Below are 19,125 nucleotides of genomic sequence, written 5' to 3' on the forward strand. Positions count from 1 at the left end.
TTCTTCTTAGCTTCTTGGGAGGAGCCTCTGGCAGAGAACGGCTGAAGGCGCTGAGGGAGAAGCTGAGCAGGTCCAAGCAGCCGCCTTTGCAGGCAGCATCCATGCAGGAGTTGGAGATGCTGCGGCAGCAGGTGACGGGACCATGCCCTCCCCCTGGAGAAGCCAGAGCCGTTTCTCTGTCCCGGAGGGCACCTGCGCCACGCTCCAGGGCCTCTGGGGGGGCCACAGGGCTGGGCTGGCATTGAGGGCCACCTTTCCATGCAGTTACAGGAGACCGAGAGGCGAGGGCGGGCCCTGCAGGCCTCCGTGGCGGAGCAGACGGCAGAGCGCCGTTCTCTGCGAGAGCAGCTGACCAAGCAGACGGCTGTGCTGGGGCTGCTGCAGGGACACTTCAGGCAGGCCCGGCTGCAGCTGAAGCACCAGGCAACCGCTGTGAGTGAGCCCAGAGGGCCGATGGCTGGGCAGCCCCTGGGTCCTGACGGTAGAAGGAGCCTCAGTGGCAGCTCTGGCTTCTCCAGGGCTCCCACCCCACCCAGCCTCTCTTCCAAGGGGGGGCACGCTTTGCCTGCCCTTGTTTGGCAGGAGCAATGCTGGCAGAGGCCTGAGGCTGGGGAGGGGGCGAGTGGGGTGGGCCCGGCCGCCCCTTCAGTGCTGGGTGCTGCAGGGAGCCTCTGTCCTCCATGCAGAGACTCCGAGCTGCCTAGAAGCCATCCTGCTTATCTCCCCAGCACCAGCAGGTCCCAGCTGCCCTCTCCCCACAGCCCCACGGTTCCTTGCAGCCCAGACACCCTGCTCTTCCTCCCATGGACCGCCTGGCCCCAGGAGGGCAACCAGGGCCTGGGGAGGGAAATGAGCCCCCGGCCGGCCTGACTGGGAGATCTCCGAAAGGAGGCGACCCTTTGGAGGGAGCGCTCTGGATCCAGCTGGCAACCATCCCAGGGGTCTCTCTTCTTCTCCCGGCAGATAGAATCCTTACGAGTCTCCCTGGAGGCATCCCACGCCGGCCATCGCTGGCTGCACCAGGAGAGCGAATTGGTGGTGGCCGATCTTTGCCAGTGGGTGAAGGAGCAAAAGTGAGTGTTGCCCGGTCACCGCAGAGGAACGGGAGGCTTCTGCCGAGTTTGCCACGGGGCAAAAGGGAGGCGTGTCTTCCCATTTGCTCCCTCAGCCGCCTCCTTTTGTTACAGGCAGATGAATGAGGAGCTGGGCCGCAAGCTGCGAACGCAGATCAAGCAAATTGCCCAGCTGACCGGCGAGAGAGAGTGAGTGAGACCAAGCTGCTCTTTGAGGCTGGAGGCGGAGGGGAGCATTTGGAGGGGTCCTTCACCCACCCCCCCACCCACCCCCCCTTGGTGAAATCAGATGCCCCAGGTGCCTGCTTAATTTGGGATGGACTGAAAAACAGCTACGGGTACCTTTAAATTCCAGGCACCTTTCCTTTCAAAAGCCTGCCGTGAGCACGGGGGTTGGGGTTACTGAACCAAAGGGGTTCTCTGCACCCCTCTTCCTTCCCGCAGCCTTCTGCATCAACTATTAGAGGGGCTGCAAGAGGACAACCGGCGGCTGAAGAACGAAGTCAAGGAGAAGCGCGTTGTATGTGAGCGCATCAAGGTGAATGCAAGAACCACCAGAGGCTGGCAGGAAAGCAGATGACGCAGCCCACCCCCCACTTCCTTCATTGGCCAAGCGGCAGAGGGGGATGGTATAGAGCAGGGGCCCCCAACCCCCGGCCCACAGACCGAAACCAGTTTGCGGCTTGCTGGGAACTGGGCCAGGCAAATAGTGGATGAGCACATAAAACCGTCCCCTCCCCACATGGCCGGCCCAGGTTGGGGTTGGGGTCCGCTGGCCTCAAGGACGCCTCCTTGGACCTCCTGCTACAGGAGCCTCCTTATGGCCTCTGAGAAGAGTTTTGCTCTGGGAATGAGGAGAGCAGAGGAGCCTTAGAGGAGGATGGCAGCAGCCTTGGTCTCCCCCGTGGCCCGATTCCCTCCCGCTCATCCAGAAAGGGAGAGAATTGGGTCTCCTGCTTGCATCTAGAAGAGCCAAGTGGGCCAGGATGGGTTTGGCCTGGTCCCACGAGTCCCAGTAAACATCGGGTGGTTCTAAATACAACGTTTCTGCTTGCAGGCTCTCCACAACAATGATTTGGAGCCACGGGCTGCACTGCAACAACTCTGGCACATACTCCTGTTGTGAACAAGTGGGCTGCTCCTATTCCCATTGCACTCCTCCACTTTTCCAGGGGCCCCAGCCAGAGAAGGCGGCTCAGGAGCAGAGGCAAACCGTGTGCAGAAGAGCTGGGGTCCCTTCCTGCAGCCCAGGCTTTGCTATCGAGGGAACTCGCCTAAGTGCCCCATCCGTGGCTGCTGTCGCGATGTCCCACTGCTAGCAGAGCGCCACCCTTGCTTGAAAGAAACACCCAAGAGCCACCAAAAGAGTCCAGGAGCAACAATGTTTATATAAACAATAAAATGATATCCCGATCTCGGCAGCAGAGACGGCACGAAGCTATATATAATGCAGAGACATCTGTGGCTAGAGGCCAAAGCGGGCTGGGGTATGGCGAGGGGTGGCAACCTGGCCTTGCTCCTTGCGCCCCGGTGTATAAATCTTTGTGGACCTGCGGAAAGGGGCACAAAGGACAGGCTGAAGAGCAGAGACGACTCCAGGCTCGGGACTTCTCCCCTGCGAGAGGAGCCCACAGGGCCATACCTGACGCTGCCCATCGGGTTGCAACGCTCCTGTTCTTCTCTGCGAGCGCGGAGCTGCTCTTCCGCCAGAGCCATCTCTTCCTCCATGGCAGAGGCCTCCTCCTTGGCTCGCCGCCGGCTCTCCTGGAACAGAACAAGCAGCCATGCGAGATTCCACCCGTCGTCTTCCATCCTGCTTTAACTATGAAACGAGGCCCAACCCAAACGCTGCTACGCTGACTTCACGTCTGTATCTCGGTTGATGAGCAGCGGCGCCTCTGTTTTTTTTTTTAAGTATTTCCAGCTTGCCGGGCATCAGTGCCGGCTGGAATTCTTTGGGAGCAACTGGACGGTTCCCCCGCGGCTCCTCCTCACCTGACGAGACTTGCCAGCATGCTTGATGCTGTAGAACATGGGCCCCAATTCAGCCAGCCATTCCCCATCCACAGCTGTGACACACTGCATGTACTCCTGCAGGGGAAAGGCAGAGGTGAGGGAGCCGGCAACGGAGCCAAATGGATCCGGCCACCCCCGCCAGCATTTCCAGCTGCAGCCCCCTTTCTCCAACGCATCCCCTCACCTTGGTGGTCATCACCAGTTCATGGTAGACGATGTAGTCGGGAGTGTAGCCCATCCCAAAAAGCGAGCTGGTGGGGTGCAAGTGGCAGCGCATCCCTGTGCGGACGTTGACGTATTCCCCGATGCCCTGCAGCAGAGCAGGAAGGTCAGCGTTGCCTGGCCCCACTTCCCCCTTGGGCCTTTGACCGAACAACAGCCAGAAGACCCCGGAGGGCAGGGGGCCTTGGGTCATTAGCCCTCCATGTTGAGACAGGGCCCTGGGATTTTGGCTATGGCATTGCAGAGCGTTCCTTCATGGACTGCTGGGTCCGGATTAGCCGAGGGAACGCCTGGCAGAGACGGACCTACGTTTGAAGGGTCCCAGGAGTTAGGCCTCCTTTATGCAGCATTCCCCCCACCCCCAAGTTAGTTCTATCCCTGTTGATATTCAGGGGTGCCTTCAAAACCTGGTTGTGTCATCCGGCTTGGAGACCCTTTTAAGGTGGCTCCCCTATTGTGGTTCCAGTGTGTGTGTGTGTGGTTCAATCTTTAATGATGCTTTTATTTTTATAATTTGTTAACAATTGTTTTTACGCTGTGTTTTATTATTTCCTGCTGCTAAGAGTCACTTCCAATGTACATAACTTTGATTAATAAATAAATAAAATGGAGCTTCCTTGGTGCTGGGTAGAATCCAGACCTGGCCTCCTGAGGCTCACAAAGAAGTGAATCTGTCTGAGGATGATGGGGAGGGAAATGAGCTCAGCACGTTGCAAGGCGGCCTTGTGGCCCCCCCCCCCCCCACTCCAAATAGGCCACAGAGGGAGGAGCAGGCCACTTTGCCAAAGGCAACCGACGGGGCCAAGAATCCCTCACCTTCAATTTTGCAGCCTGGTGAAAGTAAGCAGCACAGATGCACTTGCGAACCACATCCCAGTCGGTGCCGCAGGAAGCCAGGCTCATGTGTTGCTGCACCATGATGTCCTTCAGCTGCGCTCGCACCTCCCGCACCTGGAAGGCAAGGGCCAGGGCAGGTTCAGCCCCGTTCACGGTCGCTCTGCGCCCCTTGGGCCTCCCCCAACACCCACCTTGCGCATGGCCTTGGCGTGAATGAAGTGCTCATTGCACCAGAGCGTTGAGTAACTGTTATTTTTCCACTGCAGATAAACATTCAGGTAAGTCAAGTGGTCACTCTCGGGAACAGCAAACTTCTCTCGCACCTGGTCGCTTTCTTCCTCCCGACCCTGCAGAGTGACGGCAGAAAGGAAAGTGACAGACCAGGAAGGCCGTTCCTGAGAGCAAAGACCAACAGAAACCCTGGCTCACCTTTGGCCGGTAAAAAATGGCTGGGACTGAGAGCATGGAGACAATCAGCAGGATCTCTGAACTGCAGCCCATGTCACAAGAAACGATCAGCATCTTGGAGAGAGCTGGATCCAGGGGAAACTCCACCATCAGGCGTCCAGTCGACGTCAGACCACCTGCAGGGACAGGAACCTGAGCCAAGCCCCACAGAAGGAGCACATGCCCCCCCCCACCCACATGCTGGGGGTGGGGAAGGATTGTTCCACCCAACCTGTGTTATCAAGCGCCCCGAGAATCCACAACTGGTACATTGAGTTGAGCATGTTGTCTTCTGGAGGGGGATCCATAAAGTGGAACTGTAGCAGGTCCTGCACCCCTAAAGACTTGAGAAGCAGCACCACATTGGCCAGATTGGTACGCTGGATCTCTGGGACGGTGGTGGTCAGCAGTTCATTCTTGTAAGCGCTCTGGGTGTAGAGTCTGCTCGAGAAAGAGAGCAACCACCTCAGTGGGGGGGGGAGCAGCCTTGGCCACAGCGGAAGAACGAGATTTGGCAGCCACAGATAAGCATTTACTGCGGTGCCCACTGCGGGCTGCGAGGAGACCCCCTTGGATACGTACAACTCCTACCTGAAACACTGACCTGGGCCTGTCCTTCCGGCTCGGCCAGAGCGCTGATTTGCATTAGCCTGGCTGATTGGATAGATCTGCAAGGCATCCATGCCAATCCGTGGGTTGAAGACCTGAGATGTAACAAGTAGGGTTAGCTGGGGCTTCATCCCTAGCATTCTCACGCTCTCCATAAGCAAGCTTCCTTACCTTCAGTTTGCAATATCCAGAGTCGATCACAAACATGATCCCATCAACCGTCAACGAGGTTTCTGCGATATTGGTGGCCACAATGCACTTCCTGACTCCATCTGGTGCCTGCCAAGAATCCAAGTTTCAGGATGCAGCTCCTAATCCACCTCTTCAATTGAAACGCTCAGTTTCCCCCAAGGAAAGGCCCTGAGGTGCTGGCTTTTGATTCCAGCATCTTTGCTTTCAGCAGCTAAGTCCTATAAAGGCTAGCAATCCCTTTGACCGAAATGGCCTGTATCAAACAGCTCCTGAAAAGGCTTCTAGTTTCTACTTCCTAAGAAGAGAAAGATGTTTGACTTCTCAAGCCACGGCACAAAATCCATCTACTTCCCAGACTCATTTTTTGCTGCAGATCAGGCTGCTTGCCAATCGTTCTACTCGTCTTGAGCTTGGGAGAAGCCACGTTAGACGCTTCAAGTATCTAGGTACCATTGCCAAGTAATCCGAGATCGTCACTAGTGCAAAGGCAGCCGGCCGTACCTTCTGGAATATCTTGGCCTGCAAATCTGAGGGTAGCTGAGAGTAGATGGGCAGCACAGCCAGAGCAGGAGCATTTTCCAGCTCTTCCAGATGTTCCACAATCTGCTCAGATGTGACCTGCAAGATGAGGCGAGGCAATTAGGGGGCTGACTAGGATCTTAAACAGTCCCACAGATGAACTCACCTCGATGTCCTCCTGGCCTGGCATGAAAATGAGGATATCTCCAGGGGCGCTGGAGAGGTGGACCTGCAGGGCCTGCTTTACGGCGGCCTCCACATAGTCTTCTTGCGGAGTCTGAAAGAGCAAAAAGGAGGCTGATGCACCCATCCGGGGCTCACCTGGACGGCCTTGCTCCAGGCCTTTGCTTACCCCATACCTTGCTAAAGAGAACGTCAACAGGAAATGTGCGGCCTGGGATGTGGAAGATGGGCACGTTTCCAAAGAAAGACGCAAACTTCTCTGCATCCATGGTGGCCGAGGTAACAATCAGCTTGAGATCTGAGCGGCGGGCTACCACCTATGGAAAGACGGGATCGTTGCCCAAGAATGACAGGAAAATCCTAAATGACCCCTTTCCTTCCTCTCGCCCCATGAAAGGGTTTCAGGGGGAAATCCTCTGCTTCTCCAAGGAGACTCCAAGGACACGTTCGTACCATGGCTGCCCAGGTAATAGGCTGCTTCTGCTCAGCTGCCTTTTCGCAACCCTCCTAACAAAAACGTTGAAACGGGCAGCCAGTGCACCTTTAGCCAGTTGTGCTCACCACTAAACCTGACCCAGCAGCACTACAGAGAGGGCGGCCGAGGCCGGCCATTCGGACTTTAGGAGGAATTCCCAGTCATTTGTGGAGCAAAGATTCATTCTGAAGATTGTACTAGCAACACCCTGAGGGAGAAGAGCTAAACAGGAACGAACCCCTATTTAGAAAGGACCTTGGAGGTCTTCTAGTCCAGCCTACATCTGCTTTGTACCATGCTATATTTAAGAAGCAACCATCAAAACTGTTGCTTTGAATAAGCCCAATGATATGGAAAAAAGACCTTTAGAGAGGGATGAAAAGATGCTGCCTAGTGAACGGAGCCTCGGCCCCAGCTGTACAGCGGGTGGAACGAGAGGTTCAGAAGGGACCCTCTCTTGAGCTCAGAAGCTGTAAATTTGACTCTCAAGGCTGCTGCGTCCATGTTATCCGAGAGTGAAAGAGTGCGCTCATCTCCTCATGTTCCTTGTCTCCCTGGTCAGACTGGCAATCCGCTCTGAAGCTCCTATAAAGCCAGGCCATTGGGAACAGCATCTCTAGAGGGCTCTGGGTTGCCCACCGACAGCAATGCGGCGTCTACCTGCTGGCCCTACGGCTGAATGGATAAAGGCTGAGCGAGACTGGCAATTGCAGCCTAAGCAGGCGAAGGACCCGAATAGGCCCAGGGCCACTTTCATTGAAACCCAAGCAAGCAGCTCTTCATCCCTCCGTCCTCTAAGCCCTCAAAACAGATGACCACGCTCCACATTAGAAGCTTTTGCAACACACAGTTGGCCCTCTCAGGATAAACTCAAAAGGGGCTCCAGACGTGCAATTGGAAAGATGCAATACAGGCAATGCAGGCTCAGGGGGTGTGGCTTCTGTGCTGCAGTGAAGTCCCCGTCCCCCCCCCCAAGGAGAAAAGCTGGGGCTGCCTGCCCACAACTGCCACCACCAGCAATCGGCTGGCCACACCCAGGGTGTTTACAAGCTCAGCCCCCTCTCCCCACCATTCTGGGAGATTAAAAGTGGGGCTGGAAGGCTATCCGTTTCCCATTTACCCCCTAAGAGTCCATTTCAGCCTGGGTCCTACTAATCCTAGCCCCGCCTCCTCCCATCTTCAATACCCAGCAGCAGCCGCAGCCACACGCACACAGCAGTTGGAGATGGATAGGAGCAGGGGGGGGGGGGGGACCCTGCCAGACACCCCAGGCAAAGCCTACCAGGCACCTACTTCTCGCAGAAGGCCAAACAGCACATCGGTGTTGAGCGAGCGCTCGTGAGCCTCGTCCATGATGATGGCGCTGTAATGGTCTAGATCAGCTTCCCGCAGAGACTCCCGTAGCAAGATCCCATCCGTCATGTACTTAATCACGGTGCTCTCCGAAGTGCAGTCCTCAAAGCGGATGGCGTAGCCCACCTGGCCCGGGCACAAGGTCCACAGGCGAAACTCACCAAGCAGGCCTCGGCTGGCCTCCGAGTGAAGGCAGCTGGCCCACAGCCTCGCCCAGACGCCCCACGGCCTGCAGCACTCACCTCCTCCCCAAGGGCCACGTTCATCTCCTCACTAACGCGTTTGGCCACAGACATGGCCGCCACTCGGCGTGGTTGCGTGCAGCCAATCATGCCATAGTCTGTGTAGCCATCCTCGTGCAGGTACTGCGTCAACTGCGTTGTTTTGCCACTGCCCGTCTCTCCCACCACAATCACAATACTGTTGTCTCTGTCAGGAGGAGGCAGCAAGCTCTGTCACTGGCTGCAGTGATGCCGTGTAAAGACCCTCCACCCCCTCCCGGAGTTTTCAATTTGCAAAATGCCTCGATATTCCACACGCTGTTTAATACAGGCGCTCCGCATCATTCTATTTGCCTGGGCCCATTCCAGAATCTACTGGATTCTCAACAGCGTAGCATTGGCTTCAGTGAGGCAGCTGCCCTCCCATCCCATTGCCTGTTCCAAGAGAAGCCTTGGTGGAGGCTGGAGGAGGGAGGGAGGGAGGGAGGGAGGGGGTGCAGACCTGACAACTGTCAAAAGCTCCTGCTGAACAGCGAAGATGGGCAAGTACTGCCTCTGCTCCACAATGGACTTTTTCTTGGCAAACTCGCTGCTTGCCTCACTCTTCTCTTTCACGTGTCCAGCAAACTTCTGTTCTGTCCTGCAAGGGGAGGGTTCAGAGAACTTCATCCCTTGTCAGGTCACTCCCCTCCCCTCCCTCGCCCCCGGCCTTTACAAGTGGCCTTGATCCTACCTGTAATCCACCGTGCCATCCTCGGCCAGGACTTGCCCCGATTCCTCCTCCTCTTCCTTCTTTATGCCCATTATGTTCCCAAGCTTTGTACCTGCCAGCTCCCAGTGCCTGTGCTGAGCCTACAAGAACCAACACCAAGCAGTTACGCTTTTCTGTGGTCCACTTCCGCAGAATCACAAGCCTAGCAACAAGAAACTAATGTTCAGAGCCAACGCACGCAGCAGCGGTAGAAATCAACACGGCTGCAGCTGCTACAGATCGAAGTCAATTAAAGGAGCAGTCATCGGACAGACACAGGCCCCCAAATGCCCTTCCAAACAACGGTTCTGCTCTCAAGGGGCCAGCCGTGTGGGTCCTACCAGAGAAAATATTCCTTTCTTGGGATTTCTTAAACCCCCTTAAGTGCCCGTCTGCTGAACCAGGCATCTTTCAAGTGATACCCCTGCGGCCCAGTCACAGGAAGCAAGCCACCTTAAGAGGCTGCCCCTCGGGCAATGCATTAATCTCGCTGGAGGTGACAGGAGCCTAGACTGCCTTCCCCAGCCAAGGCAGCCAGCCGAAGCTGAGCAAAGGCTCCTGAAACTCCGGCTTCCACCAGTAACGATGAGTCCAGAAAACCTAATCCTTTGGGGAAAGTGCTGGCCCACCTGGAGGACGGTACTTGTTTCTCTCCAGGGATTCCTCGTCATTCAACACCCCACCCCCCTCAGCTTCAGGATTTCCCTCGGCTCTCACAACTGAAACTGCTCCCTGCTTTAGTGTGTACAAGCCGCTCGAGCGCTGCACCTGCCTTCCCTTCTGTTAATGGTTCAGGGGAGGTTGTGTTGTTTATTCTGCTTATTATTTTCCTTAAAGTTGCCTTCATTATTTTTACAAATATCTCACGCGGTAAACATATCCACCATACCTTCCTCCTTTTATTTACCCCCACAACCCCAACTACCCTTGGAAGTGGGCTGAGAGGCCGACCCTGAGGCTGGGCCTGAGCACACGGCCTCTCGCTCACTAGCCTGCTCCTTCCACCACACGGCCAAGCCAGCTCTCCCTGCCCACACCCCACACAGCAAGGGGCTCAGCCAGCACCTTCTTGCGCTCTTTTTGTTCCCGATGCTTCCGCACCAACAGGCTGCCTTTGCGGGCAATAATGGCCAAGTCGGAGGTGGCATCTTTGACAGGGATGACGGGCTCAGGCTGGAAAGAATGAAAAAAGGGATAATTTCAAGGCAGCAAAGGTCCTTCCCGCCACCCACCCCCCAAGCACCACCTGACCTGACCTGCTTGGTGAAAACAATGCGCCCATCCAGAAAAGGAGGTACCAGGTTGTGCACCAGGAGATGCACCCTGGCAGCGTTATCCTCCTCAAAGTCCTCCTCCACCTCCAGCCGGTGCACCACGCCACTCGTCAGCATGCGGTTGGTCTCCCAGCGCTCGTTATCCTGCCAAGCAGAAGGTCAAATCAGGCAGCAGCCCCCGCTTCTAGGCCAAGCAGGCCTCGGGGGGCTCCCAGCAATAGCAGGGAACAGGCGGACCCACTGCCTCTGGGTCACGGCTGAGCACCAGGGCCCCTCAGCCTAGGACGCCCCTGCCCTGCCTTGCCCAACCTCATTGATCTGCCTGCGCTGAGCTGAGATGCGCGTCTGCTTTTGCCTCTGCAGGTGCTGCTCACGTTTCCTCACATACTCCTCTGAGGAGGCAGCCAGAGGGTTGTGGAATTCATCGTAGCCCTCATCCATCATATACCAGTCCCGGTCAGCTTGCTGATAAGAGACAAAAAAAGGTTATAGTCTCCCCAGATAAAAATGAGGTCTTTTCTGCTGCACTGTTAAGAGCAGCACCGCAATACCTCACCACCACCACCACCACCACCAAAGAAGCCCCTTCCTCAACACCACAAGCAATTGGACAATCTCTCTCTCTCTCTCTCTCTCTCACGCACACACACAGGCTGCCATTACACCGTGAGAGGCAAAAAGGGATCTCCAAGGGGCCTCGGGGAGGTCTCTAGCTAAGGGTTGGCCAGCTGGAACCGATGTCATGCCACACCCAGCGATGAAAATCCCACAGCCCACACTTAGAAAGTGAAAAGCAGCCCCAGCCCCCCCCCCCCCCGAGCTTGTCAACCAGAGATTTGCTTCCCTCTCATTCTGACGTTTTTTGCTCCGTTTCTTCCCTTTCAGGCATTTTGCCTCAAATAGCAAGGTAACCACCCCGGGGATTAAAGCTGTCAACTCACCCGCTGATCGTCTTCCCACTGCTGCCGTTCTTCCTCCGTTTCAAAGGCAATGCCGTCTTCCCCATCCTCAGATCGCCCTGGAAATAGATCTCGTGAGAGGTCAATTCTACCTTGGATTAAGGCAAATCTGGGCCTCTCCACACTCCGCCATTTTCCGCTTACCCCTGCCTCTGGAGAGCCAAGGGGTTCCGCCCAAATGCCTTCGGTTGTCAGCCCATTCATTGTATTTATAAGTAGGGGTGGGCAAAGGCGTCTCCTCGGGACCCCTGTTCCTGCTGGACCTGCAAAGAGAGACCACCGCAAAACTCACTCTCGCCGCCCCACTCAGGCCCCACCAATGCAGTGCCATCCACCAACAAGCCTCCCTCACGTACCGTTCTCGTTCCCCCCGCCTCTCGCTCTCCCGCAGTTGAGCAGGGCTCCGGTGGCTCCGCTCTGAGTCCCGGCAGGAGGGAGCCGGGGAGGGAGACTCCCACTGGGAGCGGCGGGACCCGCTGTAACCGCTGTCTTCCTCCTCCCAGCTGGAGTGCGACGGCGTGGCTGCATCTGAGCACCGCAAAGGAAGGAGTCAGCCAGCGGCCGAGCCCGGAGGAGTGGCACAGCCGCCCCCGACCGCCCCCCCCCCTTTTGCCAGGTGGGCTCCCCGCTGCCAAGCACCTTTGGGCGGCTGCCGCGGGCTCTCCGGCTCGGTCTTCGGGGCGCTCCTGCTCCTCTCCGAGGAGCCCTCCTTCTCGGCGCGGCCGCTGCGGCGACCGCGGTCGCGGGTCTCTGCGGAGAAAGGCCGGTCAGCGGCGTGGGCGGAGGATCCCGCGGGGGCGGCGCCGGGCTCGGGCTCACCTCGGTCGCGCTTGCGCTCCTGCTCCCTCCGGCGCTCCTTCTCCTTAGACGAGGCGAAGACGCCCTGCTCCCGCCGCTCGCGCTCCCGCTGCCGGCTGCGCTCCCAGAAGCCCTCGCTGACGCCCCCCGGGTGCGACGGCGTCTCCACCTGGGCCGAGCGGTACTGCCTGCCGGGGGGGGGGAGAGGGAGGAGCGGGGGCTCAGGCGGCGTGCCGGGCGGCCCCGAAGCCCCGCCGGACCCCCGCCCCGCCCCGCCCCGCTTACCTGTCCCTGCGCCGCCGGCCGCCCCGCCCCGCCCCGTCGCCCGGCTCCTCCGGCGGCTCCCGGGCCGGCTCGTCCGTGCCCTCGTCGGCGCCGCCGCGGGGCCTCTTGGCCGGCCGATCCTCCCGCTCGCGGCGCTTTTGGGCGGCCAGCAGGTCGAGGCCCAGCAAGGAGGCGCGCGGCGCTGGGATCTTGAAGACGTGCTGCTCCTCGGCGGCGCTGCGCCGCTTGACCAGCACGAGTCCCCCCACCTGCCCCTCGGGCGCCAGCCCGGCTAGCCGGTGCAGCGAGGCCTCCGCCGCTGCCTCCGCGCGCTCCTCCATGGGCCCCTGCGCGGCGCTTCCTCTTCCGGACGGAGCGGGGCCGGCGGCGGCTGTCCCAGAATGCCTCGCGGCGGCGTCCCTCTGCTCCTCCTTCCGCCATAGAGCCGAGGAGGGCCGGTCTAGCCGCCGCCGCCGCCTTTGGGCTTCCTGGGCCGCCCGGAGTCCCCTCCGTCAAGCTCCGCCCTTGTTGGCCCCGGCTGCCGCTCGGTCTGCGGCGCGGGCGTGAGCAAGGAGCCTGGGCCTCTCTCGGACACGAAGCCCCTTCCCCAAAGGCCCCTGGAAGGGCTCGTCTGCCCACTGGAGGGGAGCCAGACACGAGTCAAGGGCCGGAAAAGGAGCCGCCATTCGTGGAAGCGGTTCAGCTCCACTGGAAGACCAGGCGATCCTGGGGGAGCCTCGGAGCAGCTGCCTTTGGCCGAAAGCGCGCCGTTGCTTGTCTCTGTTTAACCCGCTGATTTAATGTTTCTAGTATTTATTATTGAGTTTGCATTGCCGCCTATTCGCCCGTGGCGACTCAAGGCGGCTTACAGAATATAAAGCCTCATTTAAAACAATAAGATAATATTAGACTGGGGGCCATTCTAATCTCGGGGGGGGGGGGTGATGTTCCAGAGAGGGAGCCACCAGAGAGAGGTCCTTCTGGATCCCACCAGGCGTTATCTCCTATGGGGATGGACCTGCAGGCTCTGATGTGACTGGCAAGAGACTGTCCCTCGGATCACCTGGTCCCAAGCCCCAAGGGCTTTAAAAGATGAGAACCAGCACCTTGAATTTTACTTGGAAGCAAATCGGCTCCCGCAGGGGATCCACGTGCACACCGGGGTCTGCACAAAACCATGCGGGTCGCTGCATTTTGCACCAACTGGAGCTTCCAGATGCTCAAGGACAGCCCCAAGGACAGCGTGTTGCAATAAAGACGAAGTGACTAGGGAATGAGTGACTGAGTAGGGATTGTTGGCCCAGGAAAGGGTATAATTGGCAAACCACCTGCAGTTGCACAAAGACCCTCCTGGCCACAACCGCCACCTGCTCTTTGAGCAGGAGACGCGAGTCCAGGAGAACCCCCAGAATACCCACAGGGTCTGTTTGGGGTAGTACCACCCCATCCAAGAGCAAAGGTTCTCCCAACGAACCCCAAACCCAGAGCCACTCTGTCTTACCAGGGTTTACTTTCCTAGAATTTGAATGCACGATTTCTGTACCCTTGGTAAGAGACTTGACAACAAACCCCTTTAATGAAACGTTTTTCACTTTGCTTGAAGTACTTGCAGTTGTTTGGGCAGTTGGTAAAAAACCATTTTGCAGAAAGAATTCAGGGAGTATGGTTTTTTCCATGCTACTAAGGTACCTAAGTTTCAAAGGCAATGCTGGATGCTTCTATGCATAGTTTTGTATGCCACCTAGTACACTGCAATTGAGCAGCCAATAAATTTGGATAGATATTTTGTTACCAACCCCTTAATAGATTAATTTTTGAAGCTGTTTACCTGGTGCAAAGCACACTTCCTTCAAAGGAGACTCAGCATCTTCTACTGCCTAGATAGGCTTAGAGACATATATTTCAAAACTTCCAGAGGAAACAATCACAATAATATTTTATTTTTAAAAATTGTTGTGTGCCTTCTTTCAAAACAACTTCTGAATAACAAAATGGGTTTCCTCTACTCAGTGTGGTACAGGCCTCCCAACCTTACAGGGAGAAAGGGACTGAGAGTCAACAAACGGAACACTGATACCATGTTCCTCGCCGACTGTGACCCATTTCTACCTTCTTGTGCTGGGGTACTGCTTGCATCAGTCTCATGACATCAGGAAAGTTCTAGCTTTTACGCTTCCCCAGGAGAGGATGTATGCCAACAAACGCTTGTTTTCCCCTTGTTACAGGTCTTTTTTTTTAAGGTCCAAAATCCCCCCTACATCATTAATGAAGGGCAGGAAGTAGCCAGTGGATCTCCGACAACACATGTCCTCTTTTACTGCTGATCCAGGGAGTTCACTAATCCTTGACCAGGAATCCTCCGAGGTTGTGATCCGCTCCCACAGCATCTTGAACACTCTGGAATCCTTGTTCTCTGCTCAAGGCAAATAGAATTATGTGATTTCTTTTCTGCCTCTTGGGGATAAAAAGGAAAATATCAACTCTTGTGAATTATCTTTTCCTAAATGTTGTTCTTTGCTACACAAGCTCCACTTCTTTAATTAGTTAATACCCCATGCAAGAATCTAATTCCTTTCAATGTATATTCCTCATTATGTTCTTCCTTACTCTACTAGTCTCTTCCTCTCCAAGTACAACCATTAATTTTCCAATACTGATTATCCCAATATTGAGTGAAGATTCCAAAGGAAGTGTGTGTGTGTTGGGGGGGGGGGGAATTTGCCTTTCCTATGAGTTCTGCTCCGGAACATGAACCTTCCCTCCCATTAGGGCTCACCTGGCTGATAGTGGTGCTATCCTCCTGGCCTTACAAGTATTCAGGGGCAATTTTTAAATCAATTAATAAAAGATGTATTCAAGTCCTGGTTTCTCCTGGTTTTGTATCCATCCTTTTAAGCTCTTGATTAAGTGTTAGTATGCTGATTAACAGAAACAGGGACTGTCTACCAAGAGAAGCAGTTGTAGATGGAAGAGAGCCTGTTTTTCCCTCACAGATAGTACACGACACAACATCTTAATTTCGAAGTAACAAAAACAGAGCTTAAATCCAATTGTTTTAGAACAAAAGATAAAGTCTCGTATTTTAGATCTAACCAAAGGCCAAAAGAAACTTAAGCTTTCCATTCACCTCAGTAGGGCCTCAAGCTCCTGCTTTATGGCACCCACCACAGGTGGTCCATGGTATGTGAGGGCTGTATACATCTGGACCAAGGAGGCACCTGCCCGTATTTTCTCCAAGGCATCCTGGCCAGTGCAGACTCCACCCACTCCAATGATTGGTATGCACCCTAAGAGAAGGAAGGAAGCGTTTATAGAAAAGGAAACTGGTGCCATGGCCTCTCGTGCCTCTTGTTCATCTCATTACCTTGGGTGAGAGAATACATGTCGCTGACCATCTGGGTGGAGAGCTGTCGTAAGGGAGCTCCACTTAACCCTCCCACTTCATTGCATGAAGCCCCACGAAGGGTTTCAGGACGGCTCACGGTAGTGTTAGTTACCACCAGTCCATCAATCCCCAGCTGGAAAAGGAGACCAAAGGAAGAATTAGATGGTTCCCCTTTCCTTACAATCCTTGGGGTGAAGATGCAGCTGACCAGCAGCATGAAAACAGAGCAGAGGCTGCCTGAGTCAGGAACTCCTGAAGGGAATAACAGCCTGCCCTTGTCCTAGTGCTCAGTACCTCACTCACAATCCTGGCAATGTCCCGTTTCTCTTGGCTTGTCAGGTCTGGTGCAATCTTCACCAGCACAGCCGGCTTGTGCTTACCTGGGAGGGAATCCCGCTCAGCAAGAACCTGCCAGAAACAAAGATGACACTGAAGCTCCAGGCTTTGGCCATCTCTTCAATGGGCAGAACAGTACCAGCACACAGAGAGGCTCACAACAAGGTGAGATGCTCTTGGGAAGGCGAGGAGGAGGAGCTATACTCAAGCGAAGCTGCTTCCAATGCGAGGGAGACCAGATGACAGCAAAGACGGCCACTCTGGTATTCACTAACAGTGGGTGGCCTGTTCCCTAATTGGGGCCCAACATTCCTTCTGACAGTGAGTACAAGTGGGCAGCAGCTCAAAGTGTATGCGAGTCTGCTGGGCGCAGAGCATCCCAAGGAGGAGATTTGTAAGGGAGAGAGGAGAACCTCCAAGGCCAAGGCAGAACCCTACCTTTGTAAGTAAGAGGTGCAAGTCTGCTCTGCCCTGCAGAGCCCGCAATCCTGGCGTGTTTGGGCTGGAAACATTCACCACCACATAATCAGCCAGCGGACCCAACACGCGAACGCCTGCAACGTAGTCAGCAGCTGCATCCACAGAACACTTGTTCTTGCCCAGATTTATTCCAAGGGGCATCCCCGCTAAAAACAAAGAAAATGCCATGAGGGCAGAAGCATCCCCCCTGTGTCCAGGAATTTATCCCCTTTGGTCTTGGATGGGCTTGTACCATGCCCCACAGACCCCACGCATAACCTGGGGTCCTTTTAGATTTACAGTTCCTGCTGGAAGAGCAGGCGGCAACTATGGTGAGGAGGGCCTTTGCTGTATGCCAGTTACACCCTTTCCAGAATAAGGAAATAGGGAGGCTTTCCGGTCATTTATGCCCTATTGCAAAATGCTCTACATGGGGCTACCCTTGAAAACTGTCTGGAGGTTTCAACTGATGCAGAATGTGGCTAAGCCATTAGTTGTAAACATCAGCAAGATTCTTTTGCTTGTGTCCCTTTGCCCAAATAGAATCTGAGTGGGAAAGGTAGATTAGTATTTATTTATGCATAAACAAGGAGACACCCCTATGGACACAAAGTGAGAGACTCCTTAAAGGTAGGAAATCCCCTTATACAGATAGTCCTCGGCTTACAACAGTTCACTTAGTGACCAGTTACAATGGCACTGAAAAAAGTGACTTCTGACCATTTTTCACACTTCTGACTATTTCAGCATCCCCACTGTCATGAGATCAAAATTCAGGTGTTTGGCTACTGACTCATATTTATGACGGTCCCAGTGTCCTGGGGTCATGTGACCAACTTTTGTGACCTTCTAAGTAAAGGCAATGGGAAAGCCAGATTTATTAACAACTGTGTTACTAACTTAATAATGGCAATAATTCACTTAACAAGCCCTTGTCTGAAATGGTCTAGAGAGCAGTCCTCAATCGTTCCAGCTCTGCAGACCACCACCAGCAATGGGGCTGGGGGGCAGATTGGCGCATATGCCACTTGTGCAAATGCTGTTTCGCCCTGTCATGCGCTGCTTGCACAGTCTGGTTCCAATGGGCCGCACCGGGCATTGGGCTGCAACGGGGGGGGGGTTTGGGGGCCCCTGGAACAGGGTCTCCTGCTTTAGCAAGAGGTTGGACCATAAGACCTCCAAGGTCCCTTCAACTCCGTTATGCCGTTATTTTCTAAACTTTTAAATGCTGCTTCTTCTATATTTCAGCATTCTGTTGTGTATCGCTCAGTCCCTCCCTGAGGGAGATGAATTGTTCGAAAACGTGAATAAACGAGCAGTCGGGGTGGGGGAAGCCCAGCCCTCCCTAGGCTGCCCCAAAGGCCACAGGGCCGCCTCACCTTTGCTGAGCCGGCGCTGCGCCGCTTCCCGAGCTCGGAGTCTGCGCTCCACCACGGCGTGGCCCTGGCTGTTGAAGCCGTACCTGGAGGGGGGCGGGTGGGGACAAGGGCTTCAGGGGCCTTTCCTCCGCCGCCGCCGCCGCCCACCCGCCGCCGCCCCCGCCGCGCCCACCTGTTGATGACCGCTTGGTCTTCGGGCAGCCGGAAGACGCGCGGCTTGGCGTTGCCCTCCTGGGGCTCCGGCGTGACGCTCCCCACCTCCACGAAGCCGAAGCCCATCTGGAAGAGCCCGTCCACCGCCTCCCCGTGCTTGTCAAAGCCGGCGGCCAGGCCCAGCGGGTTCCGGAACCGCCGCCCGAACGCCCGGACCTCCTGAGGGGCGTCGCGGGAGAGAAACTCAGACTCGGCCCCGCCGCCGCCCCCGCCGCCGCCCTTCCTTCCTCCCCTCCTCCTCCTCCTCCTCCTCCTCCCCCCTACCAGGATGGGCGAGTCCGGCGGGCCGGGCCGGGGCGCGAGGCCCAGGGCGAGCAGGCGCACGGCCAGCCGGTGGGCGTCCTCGGGCCCCACCAGGCGCTGCAGGGCCGGCATCAGCCACCGGCGGTAGAAGCGCTCGTCGCCCCTGGCCGTCAGGTGCGCGGCGAAGATCAGGCCGCCGCCCCCGAGGACCAGGGCGGCCTCCTTCAGGCGCTGCGGGGAGAGAAGCGGAGCGTCAGGCCCCTCCCGGCGGCCCCCCGCCCTTCCCCGGAGCGGCCCTGGGCGCCCGCAGAGGCCTCTCCGCTCACCCGCAGCCCGGCGGCCATGACGGAGATCCCCCGGGGCGCTCCGACGCATGCGCGCGGGCCGAGGAGGGGCCCGCAGTCGCCCCCGCGCGGCGGCGTCAGGCACGGCGCGACGTTCCCGGCCGAAGGTGGCGATCGGAGGCGAGGCTGCGAAACGCTCCTCCTTCGGGGCTCCCGGCGGAGAGCCGGGCTGGCTTCCCCTCCCGCATTCCGGCCAAAGGTGCGGGCTCCTCCTCGGGGAAAGCAGCCGCCGCCCCGGCGACGCTTCCTTCCGATGCAGGTGGGGGAGAAAGTCAGGAGCCCCGAGGAAGCGGAAGGCTGGCCCGCCCGTGCCCTTCCTCGGAGACCTCTCTCCCCTCTGCCCAACCCACCCGGGCTCCCCGACCGTTTCCAACGCAGCCTTTCGCCCGCTTTCCTTTTAGCAAACGACAGCTGCTCTCTCTGCGTCTTTTCCTTCAGTTTTGGGTCGGTGCTTCATTTTTCAATTAAGGGTCTTATCCTCGACCAAAGCTACTATTTCAATTACGGGTCCAAAACTTGCCAACAAGTTGAATACCTCAAGAGCCTCTGCCGTCCGTGGCCTCTTCCTCTTCC

General features: G+C 56.5%; 3 protein-coding genes across 6 annotated transcripts in view; 1 reads left to right on the top strand and 2 right to left on the bottom strand.

The window, feature by feature from the left end:
• Positions 1-3,981, top strand: part of PMFBP1 (polyamine modulated factor 1 binding protein 1) — a 20,429-nt gene extending 16,448 nt beyond the window's left edge. Inside the window, exons 10-15 of the mRNA XM_087729133.1 lie at positions 11-131; positions 265-432; positions 964-1,073; positions 1,188-1,262; positions 1,518-1,611; positions 2,131-3,981. Of these exons, the coding sequence (XP_087585259.1) occupies positions 11-131; positions 265-432; positions 964-1,073; positions 1,188-1,262; positions 1,518-1,611; positions 2,131-2,199 (637 nt within the window). The 3' untranslated portion in view covers positions 2,200-3,981. The remainder of the gene's footprint in view (positions 1-10; positions 132-264; positions 433-963; positions 1,074-1,187; positions 1,263-1,517; positions 1,612-2,130) is intronic.
• DHX38 (DEAH-box helicase 38) lies at positions 2,442-12,573 on the bottom strand. Of its 2 annotated transcripts, XM_014057356.2 has the most exons (26): positions 12,215-12,573; positions 11,951-12,117; positions 11,771-11,881; positions 11,488-11,659; positions 11,276-11,394; positions 11,114-11,190; positions 10,482-10,637; positions 10,155-10,316; positions 9,964-10,071; positions 8,881-8,999; positions 8,650-8,787; positions 8,169-8,355; positions 7,867-8,052; positions 6,275-6,415; positions 6,082-6,192; positions 5,898-6,014; positions 5,376-5,483; positions 5,187-5,299; positions 4,828-5,036; positions 4,578-4,732; positions 4,340-4,495; positions 4,128-4,262; positions 3,274-3,399; positions 3,069-3,164; positions 2,716-2,837; positions 2,442-2,623 (listed from the first exon to the last, which is right to left on the bottom strand). In XM_014057356.2, the coding sequence occupies exons 1-26, from the start codon at positions 12,532-12,534 to the stop codon at positions 2,539-2,541; spliced, it is 3,696 nt and encodes a 1,231-aa protein (XP_013912831.2). In that variant the 5' UTR covers positions 12,535-12,573; the 3' UTR covers positions 2,442-2,538. The 2 variants fall into 2 exon arrangements, with proteins under 2 accessions (XP_013912831.2, XP_087585258.1); XM_087729132.1 differs by having other exon boundaries at positions 11,771-12,117.
• A 1,539-nt stretch (positions 12,574-14,112) lies between these two features.
• On the bottom strand, positions 14,113-18,594 carry DHODH (dihydroorotate dehydrogenase (quinone)). Of its 3 annotated transcripts, none has more exons than XM_087728511.1 (9): positions 18,535-18,594; positions 18,230-18,439; positions 17,925-18,124; positions 17,753-17,835; positions 16,353-16,540; positions 15,882-15,986; positions 15,558-15,711; positions 15,321-15,480; positions 14,113-14,606 (listed from the first exon to the last, which is right to left on the bottom strand). In XM_087728511.1, exons 1-9 carry the CDS (start codon positions 18,550-18,552, stop codon positions 14,531-14,533), a joined length of 1,194 nt encoding a protein of 397 aa, XP_087584637.1. In that variant the 5' UTR covers positions 18,553-18,594; the 3' UTR covers positions 14,113-14,530. The 3 variants fall into 3 exon arrangements, with proteins under 3 accessions (XP_087584637.1, XP_087584636.1, XP_087584638.1); XM_087728510.1 differs by having other exon boundaries at positions 15,873-15,986; XM_087728512.1 differs by having other exon boundaries at positions 14,113-14,647; positions 15,873-15,986.
• Between the last annotated feature and the right edge of the window lie 531 nt (positions 18,595-19,125).

Source organism: Thamnophis sirtalis, unplaced genomic scaffold, assembly GCF_051295495.1.
Source record: "Thamnophis sirtalis isolate CommonGarterSnake01/CBP01778 unplaced genomic scaffold, rThaSir2_p1.2 scaffold_14, whole genome shotgun sequence".
Lineage (NCBI taxonomy): Eukaryota > Metazoa > Chordata > Lepidosauria > Squamata > Natricidae > Thamnophis > Thamnophis sirtalis.